This window comes from Haliotis rufescens, unplaced genomic scaffold (assembly GCF_023055435.1).
Source record: "Haliotis rufescens isolate VD_foot unplaced genomic scaffold, xgHalRufe1.0.p SCAF_1, whole genome shotgun sequence".
NCBI classification, from domain to species: Eukaryota; Metazoa; Mollusca; class Gastropoda; order Lepetellida; family Haliotidae; genus Haliotis; species Haliotis rufescens.
The window spans coordinates 78,049,040-78,074,297 of record NW_025963779.1 but is presented as its reverse complement, the minus strand read 5'-3'; the positions used below and the strand labels follow the sequence as shown (position 1 = coordinate 78,074,297).

Sequence of the window (25,258 nt, the reverse complement as noted above, 5' to 3'; positions counted from 1 at the left end):
GCTGACCGGGTTTTGCAGGGTATTGATGGTTCGTGATGTCACGTCCTTGTTTCAGCAGCCGGCATCACATACCTGTGATGTATAGTCGACCACAGAACATGCCCCCATCTCTCACGCCACTCTCTACATGCCCCCACCCTCACGCCACTCTCTACATGCCCCCTCTCTCACGCCACTCTCTACATGCTCCCACCCCTCACGCCACTCTCTACATGCCCCCAGCCTCACGCCTCTCTCTACATGCCCCCACCCATCACGCCACTCTCTACATGCCCAAACCCCCTCACTCCATTCTCTACATGTCTCCATCCGACAAGCCTCTCTCTACATGTCCTCAGCCCACACGCCTCTCTCTACATGTTCCCACCCATCAAGCCACGTTCTACATGCCCCCACCCATCACGACGCCTCTCTCTACATGCCCCCACCCCACACACCACTCTCTACATCCCTCCACCCCACACACCACTCTCTACATGCCTCCACCCCTCACACCACTTTCTACATGCCTCCACCCCTCACCCCACTCTCTACATGCCTCCACCCCTCACACCACTCTCTACATGCCAACACCCCTCACGCCGCTCTCTACATGCCCCAACCCACACACCACTCTCTACATGCCTCCACCCCTCACACCACTCTCTACATGCCTCCACCCCTCACCCCACTCTCTACATGTCCCCACCCCTCACCCCACTCTCTACATGCCCCCACCCCTCACCCCACTCTCTACATGTCCCTCACCCCACACACCACTCTCTACCTGCCTCCACCCCTCACCCAACTCTCTACATGCCTCCACCCCTCACACCACTTTCCACCTGCCTCCACCCCTCACGCCTCTCTCTACATGCCCCCACCCCTCACACCACTCTCTACATGCCCCCACCCCTCACGCCTCTCTCTACATGCCCCCACCCCTCACACCACTCTCTACATGTCCCCACCCCTCACGCCGCTCTATACATATCCCCACCCCTCACCCCACTCTCTACATGCCCCAAACCCATCACCCCACTCTCCACGTGCCCCCACCCCTCACGCCGCTCTCTACATGCCCCCACCCTTCACCACATTCTCTGCATGCCCCCACCCCTCACCCAACTCTTTACATGGTACAGAAGACGGTAGTTAATGGTTACGTGGTACAGAAGACGGTAGTTAATGGTTCCGTGGTACAGAAGACGGTAGTTAATGGTTCCGTGGTACAGAAGACGGTAGTTAATGGTTACGTGGTACAGAAGACGGTAGTTAATGGTTCCGTGGTACAGAAGACGGTAGTTAATGGTTCCGTGGTACAGAAGACGGCAGTTAATGGTTACGTGGTACAGAAGACGGCAGTTAATGGTTCCGTGGTACAGAAGACGGCAGTTAATGGTTACGTGGTACAGAAGACGGTAGTTAATGGTTCCGTGGTACAGAAGACGGCAGTTAATGGTTACGTGGTACAGAAGACGGTAGTTAATGGTTCCGTGGTACAGAAGACGGCAGTTAATGGTTCCGTGGTACAGAAGACGGTAGTTAATGGTTACGTGGTACAGAAGACGGTAGTTAATGGTTCCGTGGTACAGAAGACGGTAGTTAATGGTTCCGTGGTACAGAAGACGGCAGTTAATGGTTACGTGGTACAGAAGACGGCAGTTAATGGTTACGTGGTACAGAAGACGGCAGTTAATGGTTACGTGGTACAGAAGACGGCAGTTAATGGTTCCGTGGTACAGAAGACGGCAGTTAATGGTTACGTGGTACAGAAGACGGTAGTTAATGGTTCCGTGGTACAGAAGACGGCAGTTAATGGTTACGTGGTACAGAAGACGGTAGTTAATGGTTACGTGGTACAGAAGACGGTAGTTAATGGTTCCGTGGTACAGAAGACGGCAGTTAATGGTTACATGGCACAGAAGACGGTAGTTCATGGTTGCATGACACAGAAGACGGTAGTTAATGGCAACATGACACTGAAGGCGGTAGTTAAATGTTATATGGCACCGAGGACGCTAGGTAATGGCTATATGGTACATAAGGCGGTCGTTAATGACTATATGATACAGAACTCGGTAATTAATGCAGGTGTGTTACAGAAGAATAGAAAACGGGGATGTAATATACAATGGTGGCACATTGCCCTGGTTACAGCGCACAGGTCGTATATCCGGTGAAGATAAGCGACATGGGCGGCGGAGGGTAGTTGAATGGGTGAGCATCCTCCTCAGCAGCTTGAACGTTTTGGGCTTCGGTCCTGACCCACACTGAAGCACATGTGGTGTCTTTTTTCACTTTCACATGTGGTGCCTTCAGCTGTGACTAGGTACCCGGGAGGATGATATAGTAATATGGCTGTAAACCTTCTAGCGAATACTCCACAGGGAGCTGAGAATAAAAAAATCGAGAGCACACTGATCCATTGACCGAGGTATCGCTTTGAGCATGGTATCTAGTTTGGAAAAAAGCTTCAAAGCCTATTATGATGATGATGATGATGATGATGATTATTATTATCATCAAATTAACGTTACTAGAATCAGAATTAGACTAAGCCTAGGCACTAAAACTGCTGAGAGTGTTGTACGAGATCTGTTTAATTTATACAGTTCTGTTGTCAGTTAAAAAGCGGCAATCTGTTTTACAAGAGCATACACTGTTAAACCCGTTCCCCCCGACTCAGCTACCCCAAAAGAAACTCGGCTCCTTGAACAGTGTTAGTGGGAACAGTTCAACTATCATTATCTAACTTTCATTAATTTACAGGAACATCATTGACTGGAAATTGATTAATCAATAACTAATTAATTCTTTTTAAGGAACTAGCCGGATAAACACAGGTATACAATATCATTAACATTTATCTTTCGGTGTTGAATGAATGCATTTATTTTTTGCAACGGGAAAGCAGATTAAACATTTTTAAATTGTAACAAATTCCAATTGGCAACGGCTATCAGCGTGTGTTATATACTTCGATTTTATGTTCCTTTTTTTCTGAAACTGTTTAATATTAAACAATACCCAAAAGATACATGTTGATCCAAAGTTAAATGATAATCATCTTCTAGTTGACAGAGAATTAGAATGTTTCAAAGCTGCCTCCAAACTCTACCATGTCCAACAATAAGGTTATTAGCTCGATCATCTCATTACGATAACACGAACACAGAGGTCAAGCCCTGAGGCTACGACGGAAACCATTCCGGGTCGATTCCAAATCTAATCTAACACTGGCCTCACTGCCACGAATAGACACTACAGATCAAAGCTGGTCCCGGGGCCCGAGTGGGGATTCGGGGTTGTGATGCGCGCACCCTTCCGCCTAGACGGGAGTAGCGCTTCCAGACAGATTTATAAAGGATGAGTGGAAACGGTTGTTGTTGGACATCCATGGGTGTTGCGAAACATTGAGTGGAGTGGTTTTGACAGGTTGTCAGTAGGTCGATATCATTTAATATTCGACGCGCAATACATTACCTAGAGAGGGGCATTGAGTGTTTAAAGCGTTACGTTCGTTTCCCAACATGATTAGAATGTGTGAAGCCCATTTCTAGCGCCCTAATAACGCTGAAATATTGTTAACTATGTAAATATTAAACGTCAACGCCAGAAAATAACATTGGGGGCCAAATTGAGGTAAAACTGATATGAATGGATCACTGAAAACCAGCGATGACAACAGGTGTTCGAGAACTTGGTAAGCTTGTCCTGCTCTACCGGCAGCACCCGCCACTCACAAAATGTACATGAAAAGTAACTGTTTCTTTGTTGCCTGTTTTCTATTGCTGCACGGCAAGCTAGATACTGACACTACATTTCATTATCTTTGATGTGTGAACCTATCATACGTATTGATACTGTGGTGCAGCAGAAAACAGTTACTTATCTAATATATCGAGCTATCTGACATGACCTCAGCTATGTCAAAGTCCACAAAGGTCATTGTCACATTTGTTGACGTTTCATGTGTGATTGTTCATAGGTATCTGGGGCGGTCGGGAAGCCTAGTGGTTAAAGCGTTCGCTCGTCGCGCCGAAGACCCGGGTTCGATTCCCGACATGGGTACAATGTGTGAAGCCCATTTGTGGTGTCCCCCGCCGTAATATTGCTGGAATATTGCTAAAAGCGGCGTAAAACCAAACTCACTCACTCACTCATAGGTATCTTATAATGTACACAGCGGTAACCTTTTTTATTGTATTCAGAAATTTCAGGTTATTTGATTAGTGATCAAAGGTTACAAATCATGCAAAGTTAGACAAGGTTGTGGCGGAGAGTAGCTGGATGGGCAACCGTGTTGGGCAGCTCACCTCCTGAGGGCATCCGGGCCCGGGTGACGAGAGTGTCCGTTGCTTGATAAAGAACGGGGTGTAAATGTTGCACCTATAATATAGAACAGGGTTCAGTGACCTGTCCTTGGAGTGAGTGAGTGAGTATGGTTTTACGCCGCTTTTAGCAATATTCCAGCAACATCACGGCGGGGGACACCAGAAATTGGCTTCACACATTGTCGGGAATCGAACCCGGGTCTTCGGCGTGACGAGCGAACGCTATAACCACTAGGCTACCCGACCGCCCCGACCTGTCCTTGGATGCCTAAGGGGCAAGAGTGTTGGTATATAAACCCCGAGGCAGGTTCTACTAAACAATTCCTTGTAGCATAGCAGCTCGAATACGATATTTTATTTGAAAGCCTCCTCCTACAGTTGATGCACTAACTTCATCTTAAAAGACTTAGTGAGACACGCGGGGCCTATGAAACGCCTCATTACCTTGATGTCGGCTGTCTAGGATTTTCTTCTAGTCCAAATGGTTCCAACATCTCAATAAAACCAAAACGCCATTTCCAGACCCAACTAAAAGTAATGTATAGTTGGTTGCTTAATCAAACTAAACGTGTAATATATGAATGTAATCTTAAACCCCTGTATCGTGATAAGTTTAGTTATCAAGGGAACACTTACGACCTCATATTGTCACAACATTAAAGTGTTTTGTCATGTCAATTCTAACGTGACCTTGACCTTTATTCACGATGACGGTTTCCGGCAAGAGGTGAGGTGAGGTGAGGTGAAATGGGGTTTAACGTCGCGTCTAAGATTGCACTTATATAACGACGTGTATGTACGTGTGTGTGTTTGTGTGGCTGCTTGTACTAGTCCGGACTGATGCCGATTTATAGTGCTAGCTCACTGAGATACCATGCCGCAGTTGAACATGAATACCCCACCCAGACACAGTATACTGACTCCGAGCCGACCAGTCCTTGTTTTAGCCCCTTAATGCCGAGCGCCAGACAGGGTAACAACAAGTACCATCTTTTAACGTCTTTTGATATGACGCGGTTGGGGATCCAACCCCGGACCTTCCGCTCTCCGGGCGGACGCTCTACCACTAGACCACGGAGGCGGTCTTTCCGGCAAGACAGGGTCATCCGTTTAGTGAACACCTGGTGCCCTCAATATACAGTACGGTGGTTCGTGAGTACGGGTTTCTTAGTTGATTCCAAGTTGTTTCTCTTTTTCTTTCTCTTCTTGGTATGACATTGATACGGCAAAACACAGTGAGGGTCTCCACCTTAATAACTTACGTCAATAAAAACGACAAAAACCTTTCCGCATTCATATCAAAGCAGAATCCATTGTACGATTCCGACTATATCATGAGCATGCGTTAATGAATCGCTATCAAAGTGATGATACATGTGACCAGGTGTTCGTTAATTCATAACCAGCTTCGGCACCGCAGCTTCCGATTTAATGGAATTCGTGTTGATTACGTAATCGGCGAGAAGTGTGAAAAGAACATTTTTCTTCAACAAAATTGCTTTTGATGATGCGTTTCCACGAAAACTGGATGCCACGTGTCCCTGATACAGATGACGTTATAGGCTTTTTCGTCAAGAGGAGACAACAAAATTGGGGTGAAGCGTGCAAATTAAAAAAGATATGTACTCTGAAATAAATTTTCTAAATCCGGTCCCGAGTACTCGTGTGTGTAGAAGACGTATAACAAAGAGCATACTTAAGTCTATATCAAAATGATTTCTTTTTCTTATTTTGCTGGAGGGGCGGTCGGGTAGCCTAGTGGTTAAAGCACGCCGAAGACCCGGGTTCGATTCCCGACATGGGTATAATGTGTGAAGCCCATTTCTGGTGTCCCCCGCCGTGATATTGTTGGAATATTGCTAAAATCGGCGTAAAACCATACTCACTCACTCACTCACTTGTTTTGCTGAAGGGGAGGTACGAGGATGATTTTTCTTATTGGAAAATGGAATATAAATGTTTTGAGACACTGACAGATGTATTAACCATCCCCTGTCAGATGTAGCATCTCATAAAGTGATGGGATACTAATGAGTGTAGTGGATTGATTTTAGACTTAAATGTTTTTCCTATATCTGATCCTGATACTGATAAATGTGGCTAAAACATGACGATGTTTCTGGTGGAACTTTTTATGAACATAAATGTAATTAAATAGTTAAAAGGAGTGACATGTTTATGATCACAGAATCGTCGAAAAAAATATTATTGAAAAGGATGAGGAGACCCCTTAAAAAAGAAAAATATTGTGGAACGTAATTAGGACAACCTTCAATTTCTGGCTGAAGACCGCGAGCTGCTTTGCAAAGATGCATTCCTAGGGTGTGCAATGACCGTATTTTGATCGAGGGCTCCGCCTTGATTATAATCATTGGTTGTCAGTACCATACAGGTGTTCGTTGAAGTCGCAGAAGTTTATAACATGCGTCACTCAGTTTTCCTCCTACATCAAAGGAACGCTAGGCTGAAGCCGATTAGGATGGGCGGACTTACTCTTTTGATATGTGACGTCAGCCGGAAGTACGTCACATTTTTGCTGACTTGTTTTTTGGTGTTGAGAGGTGAACATCGTGGGTGTTACAGATATGATTGAGCACGCTGACTGCTTGCGATACTCATTTTTCACGCGGAGCAGTGACAAGCTAGATAAAATATTTGGCGAGGTTATGGGGGTAACTAATATAAGCAGTGTTAGAAGCCGTTTTAAACCCAAATCACTCATTTGCAACTGAAACGCGTACGGTTTGTTTGTTTGACGTCATATTCAGCATTATTCTAGCTACGAGGGATGATTGAACCAAAAGACTTGACCTAACGACATTGACCCCCTCTACATTGATAGACTTTTGCCAACGATCTTAGAGGGACTTTATCCCTAGAAGTCCTTCTCTTGGCTGTCCAAAAAGATCGCCACAGCTACTATGACGTCATCGTTCGAGTCGAACTGGATTCCGGCTGGAGATGGGAACAGATGGAATTCTAACGGAGCCAGAGACAGGAGAACAGGGTGGATGCTAAAGGAGTTCAAAGCCACACTCGGTGACTGATTTGTGCACTGGCGCATGCTCTTGGTGGGAGACCAAACCTTTCTTCATCTTCCCACGTCTCTTAGTCTTAATTTCATCCCGTAATTGCCTCAAAGGTGCATCTTAGGATGCTCTGTATATTGTCTGGTCTTTTATAGATAGTTCACAACCTTCGACATCACAGAACACGGAGACGATAACCTTTCCAGCTGATGGGGCCGTCTTTCTCTTCTTTGGTCGCCTTGATCTCATATGGTTCCATTGTTTTGATAGTTGTTTGGACTAAGGCGTGTAGTGGTGATACAGGTTTCATCCATAGTTACAAATCGTTGCAAGAACCTTTCTGTTCCAGCTTCAAACAGAGCAAGGTTATTAAGAGACATGTTGTGCCTGGGGCGTTTAGTATGAGATGTCAGACGCTTGGCACCCAACGAGCTAATACGTTCTTCATTCTTCAAGTTTCTGTGATAATGGAATGTACTCTCTCCTGGGAAATAGCTAATGAACCGGCAAAACGACATTCAGTTATTTGCCGATCGGTTCTCACCATTTCGTGGATTCTCTGGATCATTTCTTCTGCTGCTGACGTGACAGACCTTCCAGGAGGGGGGTCGACTTCAAGACTCCCCCTGGCACACGTAAAACTCAGCTGTCCACTACTTTACGCAGGCACAGGAAGGGGCTTCCCTAGTACTCATATCTTCGTGGATGGCGTTAGGTTAAGCTCTTTCTCTGCAAGTATTTGATCACCACCTGTTCCTCAAGTTTGCCCATTTTCGAAAATGGTTGGCTGGTTGGTTTGTTGTTTAACGCCGCACTCAGCAATATTCCAGCTATATGACGGCGGTCTGTAAATAATCGAGTCTGGACCAGACAATCCAGTGATTGATATCATGAGCATCGATCCACGCAATTGGGATCGATGACATGTATCAACCAAGTCAGCGAGCCTGACCAACCGATCCCGTTAGTCGCCTTTTACGACAAGCATAGTCACCTTTTACGGCAAGCATGGGTTGCTGAAGACCTATTCCACCCCGGAATCTTCACGGGTCTTCGAAAATGGATTACACAGTGAGACAATGTACTCAATGACTCTGAGGATATACGTTTCTGAGGATATCCATCTATGACATCACATAATGTCCATAACGACATATTTCACTTTTACGCAATATCTAAAATATGAGGCTTAGTACTTATCAATCATCCGTATATGATGGTGATCTGTAATAGTCGAGGGGCAGTCGGGTAGCCTAGTGGTTAAAGCGTTCGCTCGTCACGCCGAAGGCCCGGGTTCGATTCCTGACATGGGTACAATGTGTGAAGCCCATTCTGGTGTCCCCCGCCGTGATATTGCTGGAATATTGCTAAAAGCGGCTTAAAACCACACTCACTCACTGTAATAGTCGAGTCGGAACGAGACAGTCCAGTGAGGCTCAGTGATTCACATCATGAACATCAACCCGCGCAGTTGAGATAAAATGACATGTTTTCAACCACCATGTAACTGAACCTGACTATCCGTTTCATATGGCCGTATTCAAGTTGATACCGAGCAACATTTAAATATGGGTTATGTGATAATCACATGAACTCAAAAATATTTGAATCAAGTTCCAATATGGCCAGCCCTCGCCGAATTTACCGATGGTTTTGAAGTGCGCCGAATTCAATGACATATGTTTCCGACGGTACAAGCTCGGAATGCCTATGCCAGACTCGTTCATGTAGGTGTCTCTGTGCTCTGTAGATTCTAACTGTTTAAAACATTTACTTTATCAGTTCCGCCCAGCGGTGCTCATGTCCACTTTTAAACCCACTGGGAGCGTCTCGCAAATTTATCAACATGCCTATTGCATGTTGTTATTGATTTTTCCATTTGATGTGTTGACGCTTTCCACTACTCTTTGTCACGCTGTTTGCGAGACTTGTAACGTTGTATTTCCCTTGTGTGCATTAAATATAATCGGTAATCACATTTACGTGTGAATATGATATGAAACTGTTCGATTCTCTCAGTAACAACCCCTCATAGCCTCACCCTGTTTGATGAACTAGATATGTGTCTTATAGTCAACATGTACTTATAGGGGCAGTCGGGTAGCCTCGTGGTTAAAGCGTTCGCTCGTCACGCCGAAGACCCGGGTTCGATTCCTGACATGGGTATGATGTGTGAAGCCCATTTCTGGGGTCCCCCGCCGTGATATTGCTGGAATATTGCTAAAAGCGGCATAAAACCATACTCACATTAATCACATGTAGTTATAACAATATCACATCAGTATCCGTCCTTTATTAAAATTGTAGCGATTTGAACATACTGGTTCATTATAAATTATGTAAACCTTCCTCCTCCTAAACATCATCATCATTACTATTATCAGTTATGTATATTATCTTTTTCGTCAGCGATATGCTGATATGATGTGCTATGGGCTATTGGCTGCACGTTATTGGTCATGGGTTATGGGCTATATGTAATGAGTTATGAGTTATATGCAGGTTATCGTTATAGGTTATTGGTTATGTGGCCAGTTATCTAAACTGTTGAAAGCTGTGTAACAACGTTGTCAGATTCCACAGGTCCTGGGTTCGATTCCCAAAAGAATCCAAAGTACAGTCATTTGATGTCAATGGTTACCGTTTGTGAACTGCGTCGCTCTGTTCTCACATCTCAGATGACAAGCTGTGAAGTGAAATCCACATAAAACCCTAAACCTCCCAGTCAATAACTTATATTTTCTGTTTACAACAACAATAACCATTTCTTTCATACATCTTAAACTCAATGCGTTATATATCTAAATGATACAAAATAATCTTACTAATGTGATGCGTATATCTACTTCCGCCTGGAGCAGTAAAATGAGAATCTTATCACACAAAAAGTATATAAATGCCCGCGGTCGCAATGTTATGGACTTTTATCGATATACTTTTCGCCACAATTAGACCTAAAAGGATTACTAGATAAAACTTGGTTTCCTAAAACAGAAGTAACATCCTGTGAAGGTGGTGAGGGTGAAATGGGGTTTTACGTCGTCTTCAAGATTGTTGCACTTATTTAGTGACAGTCGTGCATGATTGACATCACGAGCATCCATCCACACAACTGGGATACGATGCATCAACCAAGTCAGCGAGCCTGACCACCCGATCCCGTTAGTCGCCTCTTACGACAAGCATAGTCGCCTTTTAATTTTTTTTGTGATAATCAACCGAAGGAAGAGGCGAACCTGATAATAAAACGACGAGCGGATCCTGGCATAACAAAGGGACACAAACCAGCGGATTTGACTACTGGGCCTCCTATTGAGATCAACCGATCACCTACTGATCAATGTGGACATCAAGTCACCTCCTCTGGGTGTTTTTCTCCGGATGATTGCCCTTGTTAAATATTCATCATGTTAAACAAACAAAAAGCACGCTTCCTTATAGTTTTTAGTTCGCGTGACAACATTTTAGAATAATTATCTCCCGTGCATGTTTATAATTTGATCCTATCAATGATGAAAATAGGATTTGTTCAACTAAATAACCTGTTTCATTTGGTTCGCCTCGCTTTTCCTGCAATTTATTGTCTGTATGCATGCCGTACCTATCGGAAGGGTTTATTTAGATGTTTTTGGTTCATCTTCAGTGACCACGTTTAGTGGCTCGTACACTGTGCATTGCCCTGTTATTAGCATTCCTCTAATTGAAAACACGACTGTCGAGGCAATACCACTTTGGGCTAAAGTGCCGGTACGTTCGTCAGTGATGAAACATCTATCTAGATTTAGGCAAACGCAGCGGAACAACGTAAAACTCAATGCTTGTATATCTAAATGTTACAAAACAGCCTTACTAATTTGTATATCTACTTACGCCTGGAGCAGTAAAATGAGAATCTTTTCACACAAAAAGTATATAAATGCCCGCGGTCGCAATGTTATGGACTTTTATCGATATACTATTCGCCACAATTAGAACTATAGGATAACTAGATAAAACTTGGTTTCCTAAAACAGATATAACATCCTCTTAAGCAGGTTAGGGTGAAATGGGGTTTAACGTCGCCTTCAAGATTGTTGCACTTATTTTGCGACGATGTTTGTTTGTTTGTTTGTTGTTTAACGCCGCACCCAGCAATATTCAAGGTATATGACGGCGGTCTGTAAAATTTTATTTATAATAGAATTTGGTCCAGACAATCCAGTGATTGACATCATGAGCATCGATTCACGCAATTGGGATCGATGACATGCATCAACCAAGTCAACCAGCCTGACCACCCGATCCCTCTAGTCGCCTTTTATGACAAGCATAGTCGTCTTTTTCAGCAATCATTGGTTTCTGTAGACCTATCATATCCCGGATCTTCACGGGTCTATTTAGCGACCTGCATGTATTATATCCGTGTACTTGAGAGTCGTTTTTCTTCTGATTAGCAAACCACGCCGAACCATTAATCTTTTGTTGAAAATCAAACCAAGGATCCTAATCGAGGCAAACCTGATTATTAAACGACGAGCGGATCCTGGCATGACAAAGGGACACAAACCAGCGGATGTGACTACTGGGCCTCTTATTGAGGTCAACCGATCACCTACTGATCAATGTGGACATCAAGTCACCTCCTCTGGGTGTTTTTCTCCGGATGATTGCTATTGTTAAATATTCATCATGTTAAACAAAAAACAAAACAAAAAAAACACACGCTTCCTTATAGTTTTTAGTTCGCGTGACAACATTTTAGAATAATTATCTCCCGTGCATGTTTATAATTTGATCCTATCAATGATGAAAATAGGATTTGTACAACTAAATAACCTGTTTCATTTTGTTCGCAATTTATTGTCTGTATGCATGCCGTACCTATCGGAAGGGTTTATTTAGATGTGTGTGGTTCATCTTCATTGTCAGTGCCCACGTTTAGTGGCTTGTACACTGTGCATTGCCCTGTTATTAGCATTCCTCTAATTGAAAACACGACTGTCGAGGCAAAAACCACTTTGGGCTAAAGTGCCGGTACGTTCGTCAGTGATGAAACATCTATCTAGATTTAGGCAAACGCAGCGAAACAACGCAAAACCGGATGATACCGCCCCAGTGGCATCCGTCGAAGTATCTGAACTCAGGAAACATGGATACAGAGTAATGCCCCTTTGTATTGATTGATATAGACGTTACCGCAAACAGGTATTCTAAACTCATGCTTTTCATAAAAGCCGACATAACTCGTTCTGGTCATAAGAGCCGAATAAACTCCTGCTAGCCGTAAGAGCCGACTAAACTCATGCTTGCTGTAGGAGCCGACTAAACTCATGCTTGCTGTAGAAGCCGACTACACTCATGCTTGCTGTAGGAGCCGACTAAACTCATGTTTGCTGTAGAAGCCGACTACACTCATGCTTGCTGTAGAAGCCGACTAAACTCATGCTTGTAATAAGAGCCGACTAAACTCCTGCTAGCCGTAAGAGCCGACTACACTCATGCTTGCTGTAGAAGCCGACTAAACTCATGCTTGTAATAAGAGCCGACTAAACTCCTGCTAGCCGTAAGAGCCGACTACACTCATGCTTGCTGTAGAAGCCGACTAAACTCATGCTTGTAATAAGAGCCGACTAAACTCCTGCTAGCCGTAAGAGCCGACTACACTTATGCTTGCTGTAGAAGCCGACTAAACTCATGCTTGTAATAAGAGCCGACTAAACTCCTGCTAGCCGTAAGAGCCGACTACACTCATGCTTGCTGTAGGAGCCGACTAAACTCATGCTTGTAATAAGAGCCGACTAAACTCCTGCTAGCCGTAAGAGCCGACTACACTCATGCTTGCTGTAGGAGCCGACTAAACTCATGCTTGTAATAAGAGCCGAATAAACTCCTGCTAGCCGTAAGAGCCGACTACACTTATGCTTGCTGTAGGAGCCGACTAAACTCATGCTTGCTGTAAGAGCCGACTACACTCATGCTTGCTGTAGAAGCCGACTAAACTCATGCTTGTAATAAGAGCCGACTAAACTCATGCTTGTAATAAGAGCCGACTAAACTCCTGATTGCCGTACGAGCCGACTGAGCAAATGCTTGTCATAAGATCCGAATAAACGCATGCATGTCTTGCTGATTGTGTGTCATTGTACCCGGATTGTTGCTCATGCTTTCGGTCATTGGTTTGCCGATCAGCGGACTCGAACGTAAACCAACATAAATCCTCTCATTGACTGACAACAGCGGGCGTGAAGCGCGGTGTTTGTGTTGGGTGGCAGCTAGCTACTGCCGTGACAGCTTGTCACGTACTGCCAGCATGTGAAATGATTTATCTCCAATATACAAACAGAATCCTTTTTCATCTATAAACACCAGCTGCACTTGACATTATTTACAGACTATCATAATAACTAACGGAACGTTTATTACGTTGGCTGTGAATTTAAAAAACAACAAAATGGTTATCAGAAATTGAAACAATGATGTAACAAACGCAATGCTTGTATTAATTTAGTTTAAACATTTGAGTGGAATAATGTGTATATTATAGTTAGAAAATATTGTTTACCATTTTGGAACAACATACCCGATGTTCTATACATTTAGGTCCGATTAGATTAAAGTAATTTGTTCAAAAACCGTCGTCCATTTCGAGTACAGCTGTGATGTCTTAAATAACCATATAGAAGGCGGTGCGTACTCAGACAAGGTACGTCAATCGCATACTGTTGAGATGCATCTAAGGTTCGAACGTGCCCCGTGACCCAACTGGAGGGAATAAAACCAAACCAATTACAGACAGATCGTGACGTTTTTTCAATGTGGTGTGACACAGCGTGACAACCTCTTCCAACCATGACGGTTAACGGACAAAGTGATACAGCAATCCTCTTACCTGTGACAGCTTATCGATACAGCGCCCGGACAACACATGGTGCAGGGGGATTTATGTACATGTATATAGGACGGACGCACGTAGTTTACAAGTCTGATCAACAGGCTTCATAGTTTTGTTGTAGGATGTTCGTCACACCTGTTTCGCGAACAGCTGGTGTTCATATTGTAGCCACGATTATTCGTGCGTGCAGTTTATTATGCGTTGCTTCTGCGGTTTGTTTGGACACTGTTCGTTGACATGTGACAATTAATAGTTTGAATTCTAGTTTTAGGGCATTAATATTTTATACCAGTGATCGTCGTACTACAAAGGGCAAACACAGATCGATCGTGTTGTGTGATGCATTGAGGAGCTAGCAGGCATGAGATAAGAAGGCATCTGCCCTTGAATACAGAGGTTGCTGCATATATTGGCTGTGTGGTGTTCGTGTTTTCACCCAGCGAACAGTGAAGCATGTAAAAATAATCTTATTGTTTCAGTTCAAATATAACGATACTGATACTATAACAATAATTAATTTACAAAATGTTAGTAATTCTCCTGTTTTCAGGTCTTGGAAATAATTTGATAGATGTCCTCTGATTTTAGACAAATATATAAATGGCTGCGTGGTTTGCAATCCTACCGACGGGCAGTCAGATCAGAATCACATGACGTTTGCCACTATTGAAATATTTATCAGTATTATATATGTTTTATAGAGCAATTTAGATAAACATTTAACAGATTTGAAAAAACAGGAACTATTTACAGTTACCGCACTCTGGTTCATGACACACTGTGACGCGATGACGTCATCGACAGTGCAATGACGTACAGTCTGATTACACTCACCATAGGCGTTGTCAGATTTTGAATAGTGGCGATAAGATCGCATGTAACTTTAGATATATATGTGCATGCGCGAAGTACATGATAAATAACAGTTCTTCTAACAGACAAGTTACATCAATTCACCCATGATTTCACGATAGCACTTCATCGCTTGAGGGCGTATCGGCCGTGTTGGCTGATAGTTTAGATGAAGCGTTTAAGATTGCAAGGTACACTTACGTCAATTCCATGTATGCATAAAAAGCATTATACTCATAAAAACACATTGACTAGTAGCACTCCTTTGTTTTCAAACATCCCGATCTTCCTTAAACACAGGAAATATCTACATATGATAGATATGTAACACACAACCTGAGGAGAGCATAATGTTTTTTTCCAGATGCTAACAAGTCATATCATATGATGCACGGAAGACGAGGGAACTATTGGAAGGGTAGTCAGGACCTGGTGCTATGTAATGGTTAAAAACGGTGCAATTAAAAAATCGATTCCAGTTTCAGTGTCACGGACCTTGTGGCAAGCTGCAGGTAAAATATACCTGTCTGTTGTGGACCAGTATCATTCTTATCATAGGAAAGTAGAAATTTTCTTCAAGTAGACATATTCTGGTCTAGGATATAACATATCTTCAGCATGTAGTGCTTCAAATAATATAAATTATTGTTTAGCCTCCAAAATAACCCATAACCCATGGTTCAGAACATCTAGCATGTCCTCTGACAGGGAGTCAATTGTTTGTGAAAAGAAACTATTTTTTCGTTCACTCCCTTCACCCAGACCCTGATGACCATAGCAAAGATATTTAAGTACCAAAAAATAGTTTTGAAAATATTGGGCTTGGGATTTAATCGAAAAAAAAAATATTTGTCCCAGAAAATTCGTAAAAAATATTATACTTCAGACTGTTGAAAAAAGTAATGTTTGCTACAAAAATTACATTGTTGATTACATTGTTGCAATGAGTTTTTCATAAAAAAATCCGCTCATAGTTTAAATTAACCAAAAATATCTGGTTTTGCAGCAGTAGCTGTAACAATTTCTAATCTCCAGACACATGGTCGGACCCTGGCAATAACGCGCTCTGTGTTACCGAATATAGTTTTTCTTCTTTGAGGTGGAAGTATTTTTATTATGAGTACACACAATAAAGCCAAAAGTTTGTTTAAACGTTCATCCATTATGCTATGAATAACGTTAATATCAGAATGCAACATAAGCTCAGAGCATGACTATTTCTCTCTTTTCTCTCCTCCTCTCTCTTTTTCTCTCTCCCCCTCTCTCTCCCTCTTCTCTCTCTCTCTCATCCTCATCTGGGGCGGTCGGGTAGCCTAGTGGTTAAAGCGTTCGCTTGTCACGCCGAAGACCCGGGTTCGATTCCCGACATGGGTATAAGGTGTGAAGCCCATTTCTGGTGTCCCCCGCCTTGATATTGCTGGAATATTGCTAAAAGCGGCGTAAAACTAAACTCACTCACTCACTCACTCACTCACTCATCCTCATCTACACACACGGTGGCACGCACAGACACAAACACATATTCATTGATATCTATGTATACTGGTCAATAAGTGAATGAAATATAACAATGACTCATTGTAATCTGTGTTGGGACTACACAAAATAAGACTGCACATATTAAGAGTAGTGTATTTATATCCCCACTGCCAAAGAACAGCCTTGTAACGTGCAGGTTGTATATCGATCGATTGACATTCTCAAGTACAGATTGAGGAATAGTTCTGGATTGGAACATATCTGATGGATCTCAGGGAATCCGATTATCTCACGGCAATAGACCTTTAGTCATCCTGGTGAAAACCTAGCATCAATCTTTCCCCCAAAGCCATCAGCACTGGGTCAACATAACCAGTACAAATAATATGCCGTATTCTGACACTATCGCCATCTGTGCCGTCAGATCCTAGCATAGGCGCGTCGGGTGATGTATTAATCTAGTAATGTGACATCTAACCTGTCTAAAGACATAATAATTCTGATAAGTAAGTAGGTTTGTGTCACTCATATGAATTTTTCATCATATGATCTTTTTCTTTGTGCTGTAGGATTTACATATAAAATTAAAATTATGAATATAGTATGTCAACGCCATTTGGAGTATCAGCAGGTCATCTGTTCATGATTTGTTGTATGTTTAAATTGCGAAATTTATTGTGTTTATAAAGTACAGTAAACTAAGGTTAAAACGAACTCAAAGGGACTACTAATTTTAGTTCGTTATAACCGTAGTTCGTTATAAGCATATATACAGCATAACTAAAGCAAATAGTCGGGACCAAAAGGTAAGTTCGTTATATCCGTCAGTTCGTTATAAGCGTGTTCGTTATAACCGTAGTTTACTGTATATTCATGCTATCTGGGGCGTTCTTTACAGTACATGGTGACCACAGATCTACGTACACGTAGGACCTTTTTTTGAAAAACCGTAACCAAATGTTGTCTGGAGTTTACTGCGTACACAATATGAGAAATTCTGGTCTTCGCCATTGATCGGACAATCAGACAAGAAGTAGACATCTACATGGGAATCAATTATTCTCCGCACTTTGTTGATCTGTTTCCTTATGAGTTTCTCCTCGGATTGGCAAATTAAAAACACGGCAATTTTGACAAGAAGATACACCTAAGCCTCAAGCATATCGATGATCTGATATCGTTCAATAATGCTCAAATAGCCAATTCCCTTCCATCGATTTACCCATCTGAGCTAGAAATAGAAAAGACCAGTCAGACCGCCTCATCTGTTTCATATTTAGATCCATACATACAGATTCAACATGATAACAAACTACATCAACGACCCACCCCACGCACAACCATGACAAACTACCCGATCCCTCACATTGTCTTATGACAATCAGGGGTATTAGACCTACGTTCTACCGCGTTGGTATTTTAGACTAGACATTATGGTGCACTATGAGTCTAAATGCATTCGAATGTGTGATGTATTACGTAAGAATTAAAATATTTTGATCACGGATGGTCATATTCAGAATAGAAGGGTTCTGGTATAACGAGGTTCAGCAGAATAAAGGTAATGCCTGACTGCACTGACATTAAGCTGAAAGAGACATCTGCGTGTATTCGTATTAAGCTGTGAGACATTTCATCGACGCGCCCCTCCTGCTCGGTACATGTGTCATGCAGGCAGTTGTGTGGGCAATGTTACGATGACACAGTGAGCTAGATGACTCTCAGACTCTTGGAACAAGTGGTTCCGCCACGGCTCTGAAGTGCAACACAACCTTGGTGAAACTACTGTTGTGTCTGTATGCTAACATAGATGTATGCTAATTGGTGTGCTCGGACATGTGCAGATGACCCAGATCAGTAATTACCTTTGATATGCAGACTTGGGGGAAAACAGGAAACATAATTAGGTATAAAGAACTGACTCAAACAATTACGTGCTATTGATGATCGGTCTGAATTTGAGATTGCAGCCATGTGTTGGCCATTGGGTTGAAGGTACTGTTGAAGTCAGTTGCCAAGTCTCTGGTGCCCCGGAATACGTTCAAGCGACGAATAGGCAAAACGTGGTGTTACCGATGATCGTGTCCCATGGCGTCATTGAGTGTTGTCAAGTCATAACACTCTACATGGTGAGGAGAGGGCCAATTGGATGTTGGTATGATATGGAGGTCTACTTGGTGTTGGTATGATATGGAGGTCTACTTGGTGTGGGTATGATATGGAGGTCTACTTGGTGTTGGTATGATATGGAGGTCTACTTGGTGTGGGTATGATATGGAGGTCTACTTGGTGTGGGTATAATATGGAGGTCTACTTGGTGTTGGTATGATTTTGAGGTCTACTTGGTGTGGGTAAGATATGGAGGTCTAATTGGTGCCAGTATGATATGGAGGTCTACTTAGTGTGGGTATGATATGAAGGTCTACTTGGTGTGGGTATGATATGGATGTCTACTTGGTGTAGGTATGATATGGAGGTCTAATTGGTGCCAGTATGATATGGAGGTCTTCTTGGTGTTGGTATGATATGGAGGACTACTTGGTGTGGGTATGATATGGAGGTCTACTTGGTGTGGGTATGATATGGAGGTCTAATTTCTCTGTGCTGTAGGATTTACATATAAAATTAAAATTATGAATATAGTATGTCAACGCCATTTGGAGTATCAGCAGGTCATCTGTTCATGATTTGTTATATGTTTAAATTGCGAAATTTATTGTGTTTATAAAGTACAGTAAACTACGGTTATAACGAACTTAAAGGGACTACTAATTTTAGTTCGTTATAACCGTAGTTCGTTATAAGCATATATACAGCATAACTAAAGCAAATAGTCGGGACCAAAAGGTAAGTTCGTTATATCCGTCAGTTCGTTATAAGCGTGTTCGTTATAACCGTAGTTTACTGTATATTCATGCGATCTGGGGCGTTCTTTACAGAACGTGGTGACCACAGATCTACGTCCACTTGGTGTGGGTATGATATGGATGTCTACTTGGTGTGGGTATGATATGCAGGTCTACCTTATGTGGGTATGCTATGGAGGTGTGCTTGATACGGGTACGATATGGATGTCTACTTGGTATGGGTATGATATGGAGGTCTACCTTATGTGGGTATGATATGGAGGTCTAATTGGTGCCAGTATGATATGGAGGTCTACTTGGCGTTGGTATGATATGGATGTCTACTTGATGTGGGTATGATATGGAGGTCTAATTGGTGCCAGTATGATATGGAGGTCTACCTAAGCTAGGTACGATATGGAGGTCCACTTGGTGTGGGTATGTTATGGAGGTCCACTTGGTGTGGGTACGATATGGAGGTCCACTTGGTGTGGGTATGATATGGATGTCTACTTGATGTGGATATGATATGGAGGTCCACTTGGTGTGGGTACGATATGGAGGTCTACTTGGTGTGGGTATGATATGGATGTCTACTTGGTGTGGGTATGATATGGAGGTCTACTTGGTGTGGGTATGATATGGAGGTCCTCTTGGTGTGGGTATGATATGGATGTCTACTTGGTGTGGGTATGATATGGAGGTCTACCTTATGTGGGTATGCTATGGAGGTGTGCTTGATACGGGCACGATATGGATGTCTACTTGGTGTGGGTATGATATGGAGGTCTACCTTATGTGGGTATGATATGGAGGTGTGCTTGATACAGGTATGATATAGAGGTTTACCTTGTGTGGGTAAGAAATGGAGGTGTGCTTGCTACGGGTATGATATGGAGGTCTACCCTGTGTGGGTATGATATGGAGGTGTGCTTGATACGGGTATGATGTGGAGGTTTACCTTGTGTGGGTATGACGGTGGGGTATATCTGTGGAGGGGCGTGGGGTGAGGGTCTACTTGGTATAGGTGGGTGATAGGGTCAACTCGGTGGGGTCATCTTGATGAGCGTGTGGGGGTCAACATGATGAAGGTATGGGGAAATACATCCTTGGGGTGAATATTCTGTTTCTGAGTTATCAATAACTGCAACCTCAACCATAATTACAACGTTTCTAAAAATGAAAGTCTCGAAGAGTAGATAATACATAAGATCAGCAAGATATGTTGAAGCATTTAAACCGCTTCCAGAAAACTGTGACATGATTGAGGGAAACAAATGGAACTGTTCCTTGGGGTATACTTTGAAAATTCATTACCGGATCGTATTTTGGCACAAATGTTAAAAGAAAGCGATATTAACGCGTCATGACACTAAAAACGTAAATGGCACTTACTTATCTGCGTGTATATTTCAGTCCCATGTGGACGTGTTCGCACGCCTCTGCTGTCACGTCAAGTAAACACGGATCCCCGGGCCCCGTTTCACACAGCGATTATACACCTATACTTTAACATACACTTATGACAGTTGTAACGGAGCCCTGTTGCTACGTGCCAAGTTGAATGTTTGCATGACATCTTATGTAAGTGAATCAGACGCTTTCCCAGTACCGCTGTACCCTGTGCTTGTTGAATTGTGTTTGCTATTGTTGCGATGGTAACTGCTCCGAGACCAAAGTACTGAAACCGTCTCAGCTTGTATGCGTCCACCACCAGTTAGCCTGACTTTGAAGGCTGGATTAATATAATTTAAAGGTGCAAGATCATATGTTCTGTTGGAATTGTTTCTATGACCTATGCTGCTGTGGATATCACGATAAATAAATGTATAGTTATATAATACTCATTACGTGACAAGGAAATTTTAAGTCTGCTAAGAACGTCGAACCAGCTTCATTCCTGGATCATATCACATTAATAAAAACCTCTGAGCATTGCATTGTGAAGTTTCGTTCACAACAGAAAACGTAGCGACGTGTCATTCTTGGCATAACACCTCTTTCACATCTACTGGTTCTTGGTTCTCAGTGCGCAACGACAGTTTTGAATTCTTTTGGTAATTGTGAATAATACCAACAATTTCGCTTAATATATTTTAGTTGATACTTGTGTTGGGGATGCTATTTCGTAAACGATGTTTCCGCAGTGTCAGGTAGATGGTTGTTTGTAGTTTTGTGCTTATTTTTCCCAAGCAGGAAGACAAAATCGTTACAAAAACGTGTTCCTAGACCTTTAACCATTCCTGTCTTCAGCCTGAAGGCGTAATGACTCTTAATTTGGACATAATTCTTTCTAAACGGAATGATTTATTTCACATGGGTTAAATGCCAAGTGCGTGACGAGCTGTTTTTAACTGTTTAACCAAATGTCCTCTGAAAGTCTCCTTTTTTATCCAAATCTTTCTAAACAACGGAAATGAAGTGAAGTCACGGACAGAATACTCTTGCAGTGATTATTATAGTTTGTTTGTTGTTTAACGCTGCTCTCAGAAATATTCCAGCTCTACGGCGGCGTCTCTAAGTAATGTTTGGACCAGACAATCCAGTGATTAGCATCATGAGCATATCCGCAACTGGGATACGATGACATGCATTAAACAAGTCAGCCAGGTTGACCACCCGACGCCGTTAGTTAGTTGCCTCTCACGACAAACATAGTCGCCTAGCGACAAGCATGGTTGCTGAAGACAAATTCTACCCAAACTTCACGGATAGATTATTATATTTCACTCTCATGTATTGACATGTGACATGTGTCTGAAATGTTACAAATATAGTCATTATTTCAATATGTTCTACGTATCACACACGACCTCAATACCTGATGTGACGTCCAGTCATATAGCTGGAATATGCTGAGTGCGGCGTTAAACAACAAACTAACAAACGAGGAAATTAACGTCCTGAGCAAAGAATAGCAAAGAGCATTTATGTTATAACTCAGACGAAAGGACACAGTCAACAAAAGTACAAACAAAGATAACCTTTCCTATAAAATGATTGGGCCTTATTTTTGCAAAAAACTAACTAAATCATAGATATGCACGAGCAAGTCAAAAAGTCGAAGCCTGAAGAAAAGTGGAGGAAAGAGTTTTAACATGCTCCGTGCAATGGAGTCGAAACTTGTCCAGGGACATAAACCCAGTCTCGGTAACTACATTAATGGACCGCAAGGGGATTCCGGATTAGAATAGGTCTCCAGCAACCTATGCTGGTCGTTAGAGGCGACGTGATGGAACGGGTGGTCAGGGTCGGTGACTTGGTAGACTGCATGTCATCGTACCCGGACGGCGTGGGTCGCTCGCTGCCCACACTGGGTTGTCTGGCCAGGATTATTTTCAGACTGATGTCATATAGCTGGAATACTCCTGAGTGCTGCGTTCAAGAACACAGATGCACACAGACACACAGACACACAGTCACACACACACACACACACACACACACACACACACACACACACACACACACACACACACACACACACACACACACACTCACGCAGACACGTTTGTTTGTTTGTGTGTTGTTTAACGCCGCACTCAGCAAAATTCAAGCTATATGACGGCGGTCTGTAAATAATCGAGTCATGAAACACAATCCATGAGCATCGATCCACGCAACTAGGATACGATGACATGCATCAACAAAGTCAGCGAGCCCGACCACTCGATCCCTTTAGTCGCCTCTTACAACAAGCATAGTCGCCTTTTACGGCAAGAATGGGTTGCTGAAGACCTATTCTACCCCGGAACCCACTGGCTGCAGTCTCCAACGCAATTATTTGGACCTGGATAACATTTCATAGTGTACTCACTTCAAAATTAAACGATATTTCACCTATCATTTCCACAGAAGCCCACATAAAACCTACATAAAATCTTCTCTATGATCTAAATTCGAAGCATGGCGACTGGCGACTGTTTAATCCCTTACGGGCATCCGAACATACTCTCACGCCTAATCTCCTGGCGTCCATGTTACATATTCAAGTAGCCACGGTGTCTGTCCCACTTGTCTCTATTGTATAATCACCAACAATTCCACTGACAACCCATATTCCCAACAACAAGACAAATGTGTCGTAAGTGATCTGGGTAGCATTACATAGAGTAAGATCGGTTTACTCACCACATCATGAATATTCATGTCTGTGGTACAGTGACCTAGTCCTGGTAGGTGCCTACTTCATCACTGTAAGGAGTGTTGTAAAGTGCCCTGTGGTAGAGTACCAAATGGCCCATCTCTACTTCCGCTCGTGTCCGTGTTCCTCAACATAAAACAAAAAACCTATGCACTTGAAAAAACAACTATCTGATCTATTTGTATGTTTACAGGACATTAACTCTATACTGTAAATATTGGAAACATAACGAATATAAAATTGACCCACTTTTAACTGTACGCTGTAGCGTAAAACATGGCGTCTATGGTTAGACTACCTACCCTATAATGGATGCGGGCGAAGTTGAGCTTGTTTAGCACTTGTTTTGTTTTTGTTTGTTGTTCAACGCCGTACGCAGCAATATTCCATCTATATGACGGCGGTCTGTGAATAATCGAGTCTGGACCAGACAATCCAGTGATTGACACCAGGGACATCGATCCACGCAATTGGGATACTATTACACGCATTAACCAAGTCAGCGAGTCTGACTACCCGATCCCGTCAGTCGCCTCTCACGAGAGTCACGATGTACGATGTCATTATACTTTCTCGGGTGTAGATTTTGTGGAATACACAGCTACAGAATCGACAATGAGACTGTACTGAACGCTAAAATAAAAAACCCGAGAAGAAATCGCTAAAAGAGAAGACGTTTAACGTGAAATGTTTCTGAATCCATTCACGTGCAAAATGAGGTTGTCCTTTCTCGTATTCAACGACAGTCATGGGTAAACTTTACAATGACAGGATATCGGATATGAGACAGGCAAACAACACCAATACTGACACAAACTTCACGCGACACTTTCATCGGATGTCTGGCGGCAGGGCTAACAAGCAGGATGTAGCTCGGACCATGCATGTGTCCAGGGCAACATCAACAGGTCATGGCACCGGAAGTGTCTCGGATAGGCCCAGGGCAGTCAAACCAAGAGTCACCACATTAGACGTCAGCACCTTCGTAATCGCTTCACAACAGCTACCACTACCGCCAACCGCATTCCTGTCATGCTATCTCTGATCAGACCGTTGGTAACTGCCCGAAGGAAGATGGGATTCGTGCACGTCGACCTGCTACTCGAAACATCCTGACAGCACGCTATTGCGTGGAAGGTCGGAACAATTGTGTGATCGTTGTATCAGGTCATTATTGAGGAGAAGGAGAGACCTGTTTAGAGAGAGTTACGGTAACTGCTGCGAAGTACAGACGATAGAGTGAAAAAAGAAACTATATCCGTAAGAAAATGTATTTTAAGAGAAAACCCCATCGAATATTTCCTATCAGTGACAGTGTGTCATCTCTATTACAGCTAAACCAGAGACAGAAGGTACAATGTGACCAACGATCCATATTGGAGGAGAAGGATGTGCCTAACAACAACAACGCTTCCTAGAGCGTAGCAGGGAAACTAGTCTGTCTTACAGACCCTGATACAAGGAAATCAAATACAGCCCATGCAAGTCTACAATGTTTGGCAATTCTAAATGTCTGCAGTATCTAAAAATGAAGAGAGTCTCTGGTTTTTTTCTGTACGATGTTCATTTCAGAGAACAGATGTTAGTCTAAAGGCAAACCAGTGATCCAACTTATATGAATGGATCACTTAAAATGAGAGGTGTCACCTGTGTTTGCGAAAATGGGTAGCATATCCGGCTCCATCGGTAGTATCTACCACCAACGTCATAAAAATAAGAGT

The 25,258-nt window shown here is 42.9% G+C and overlaps 1 protein-coding gene across 1 annotated transcript; it reads left to right on the top strand.

Annotated features, from left to right (window-relative positions):
- The first annotated feature begins 98 nt into the window (after positions 1 to 98).
- LOC125372123 lies at positions 99 to 24,955 on the top strand. Its single transcript, XM_048381171.1, has 2 exons — positions 99 to 1,970; positions 24,872 to 24,955. Exons 1-2 carry the CDS (start codon positions 99 to 101, stop codon positions 24,953 to 24,955), a joined length of 1,956 nt encoding a protein of 651 aa, XP_048237128.1.
- Positions 24,956 to 25,258: the final 303 nt, after the last annotated feature.

Excerpts from the sequence above, each read along its gene's own strand:
- LOC125372123 (XM_048381171.1), top strand. The coding sequence starts at position 99 with ATGCCCCCATCTCTCACGCCACTCTCTACATGCCCCCACCCTCACGCC. Across the intron at positions 1,971-24,871 it reads GCAACATGACACTGAAGGCG|CTAAACCAGAGACAGAAGGT; the intron begins GTAGTTAAATGT and ends TCTCTATTACAG.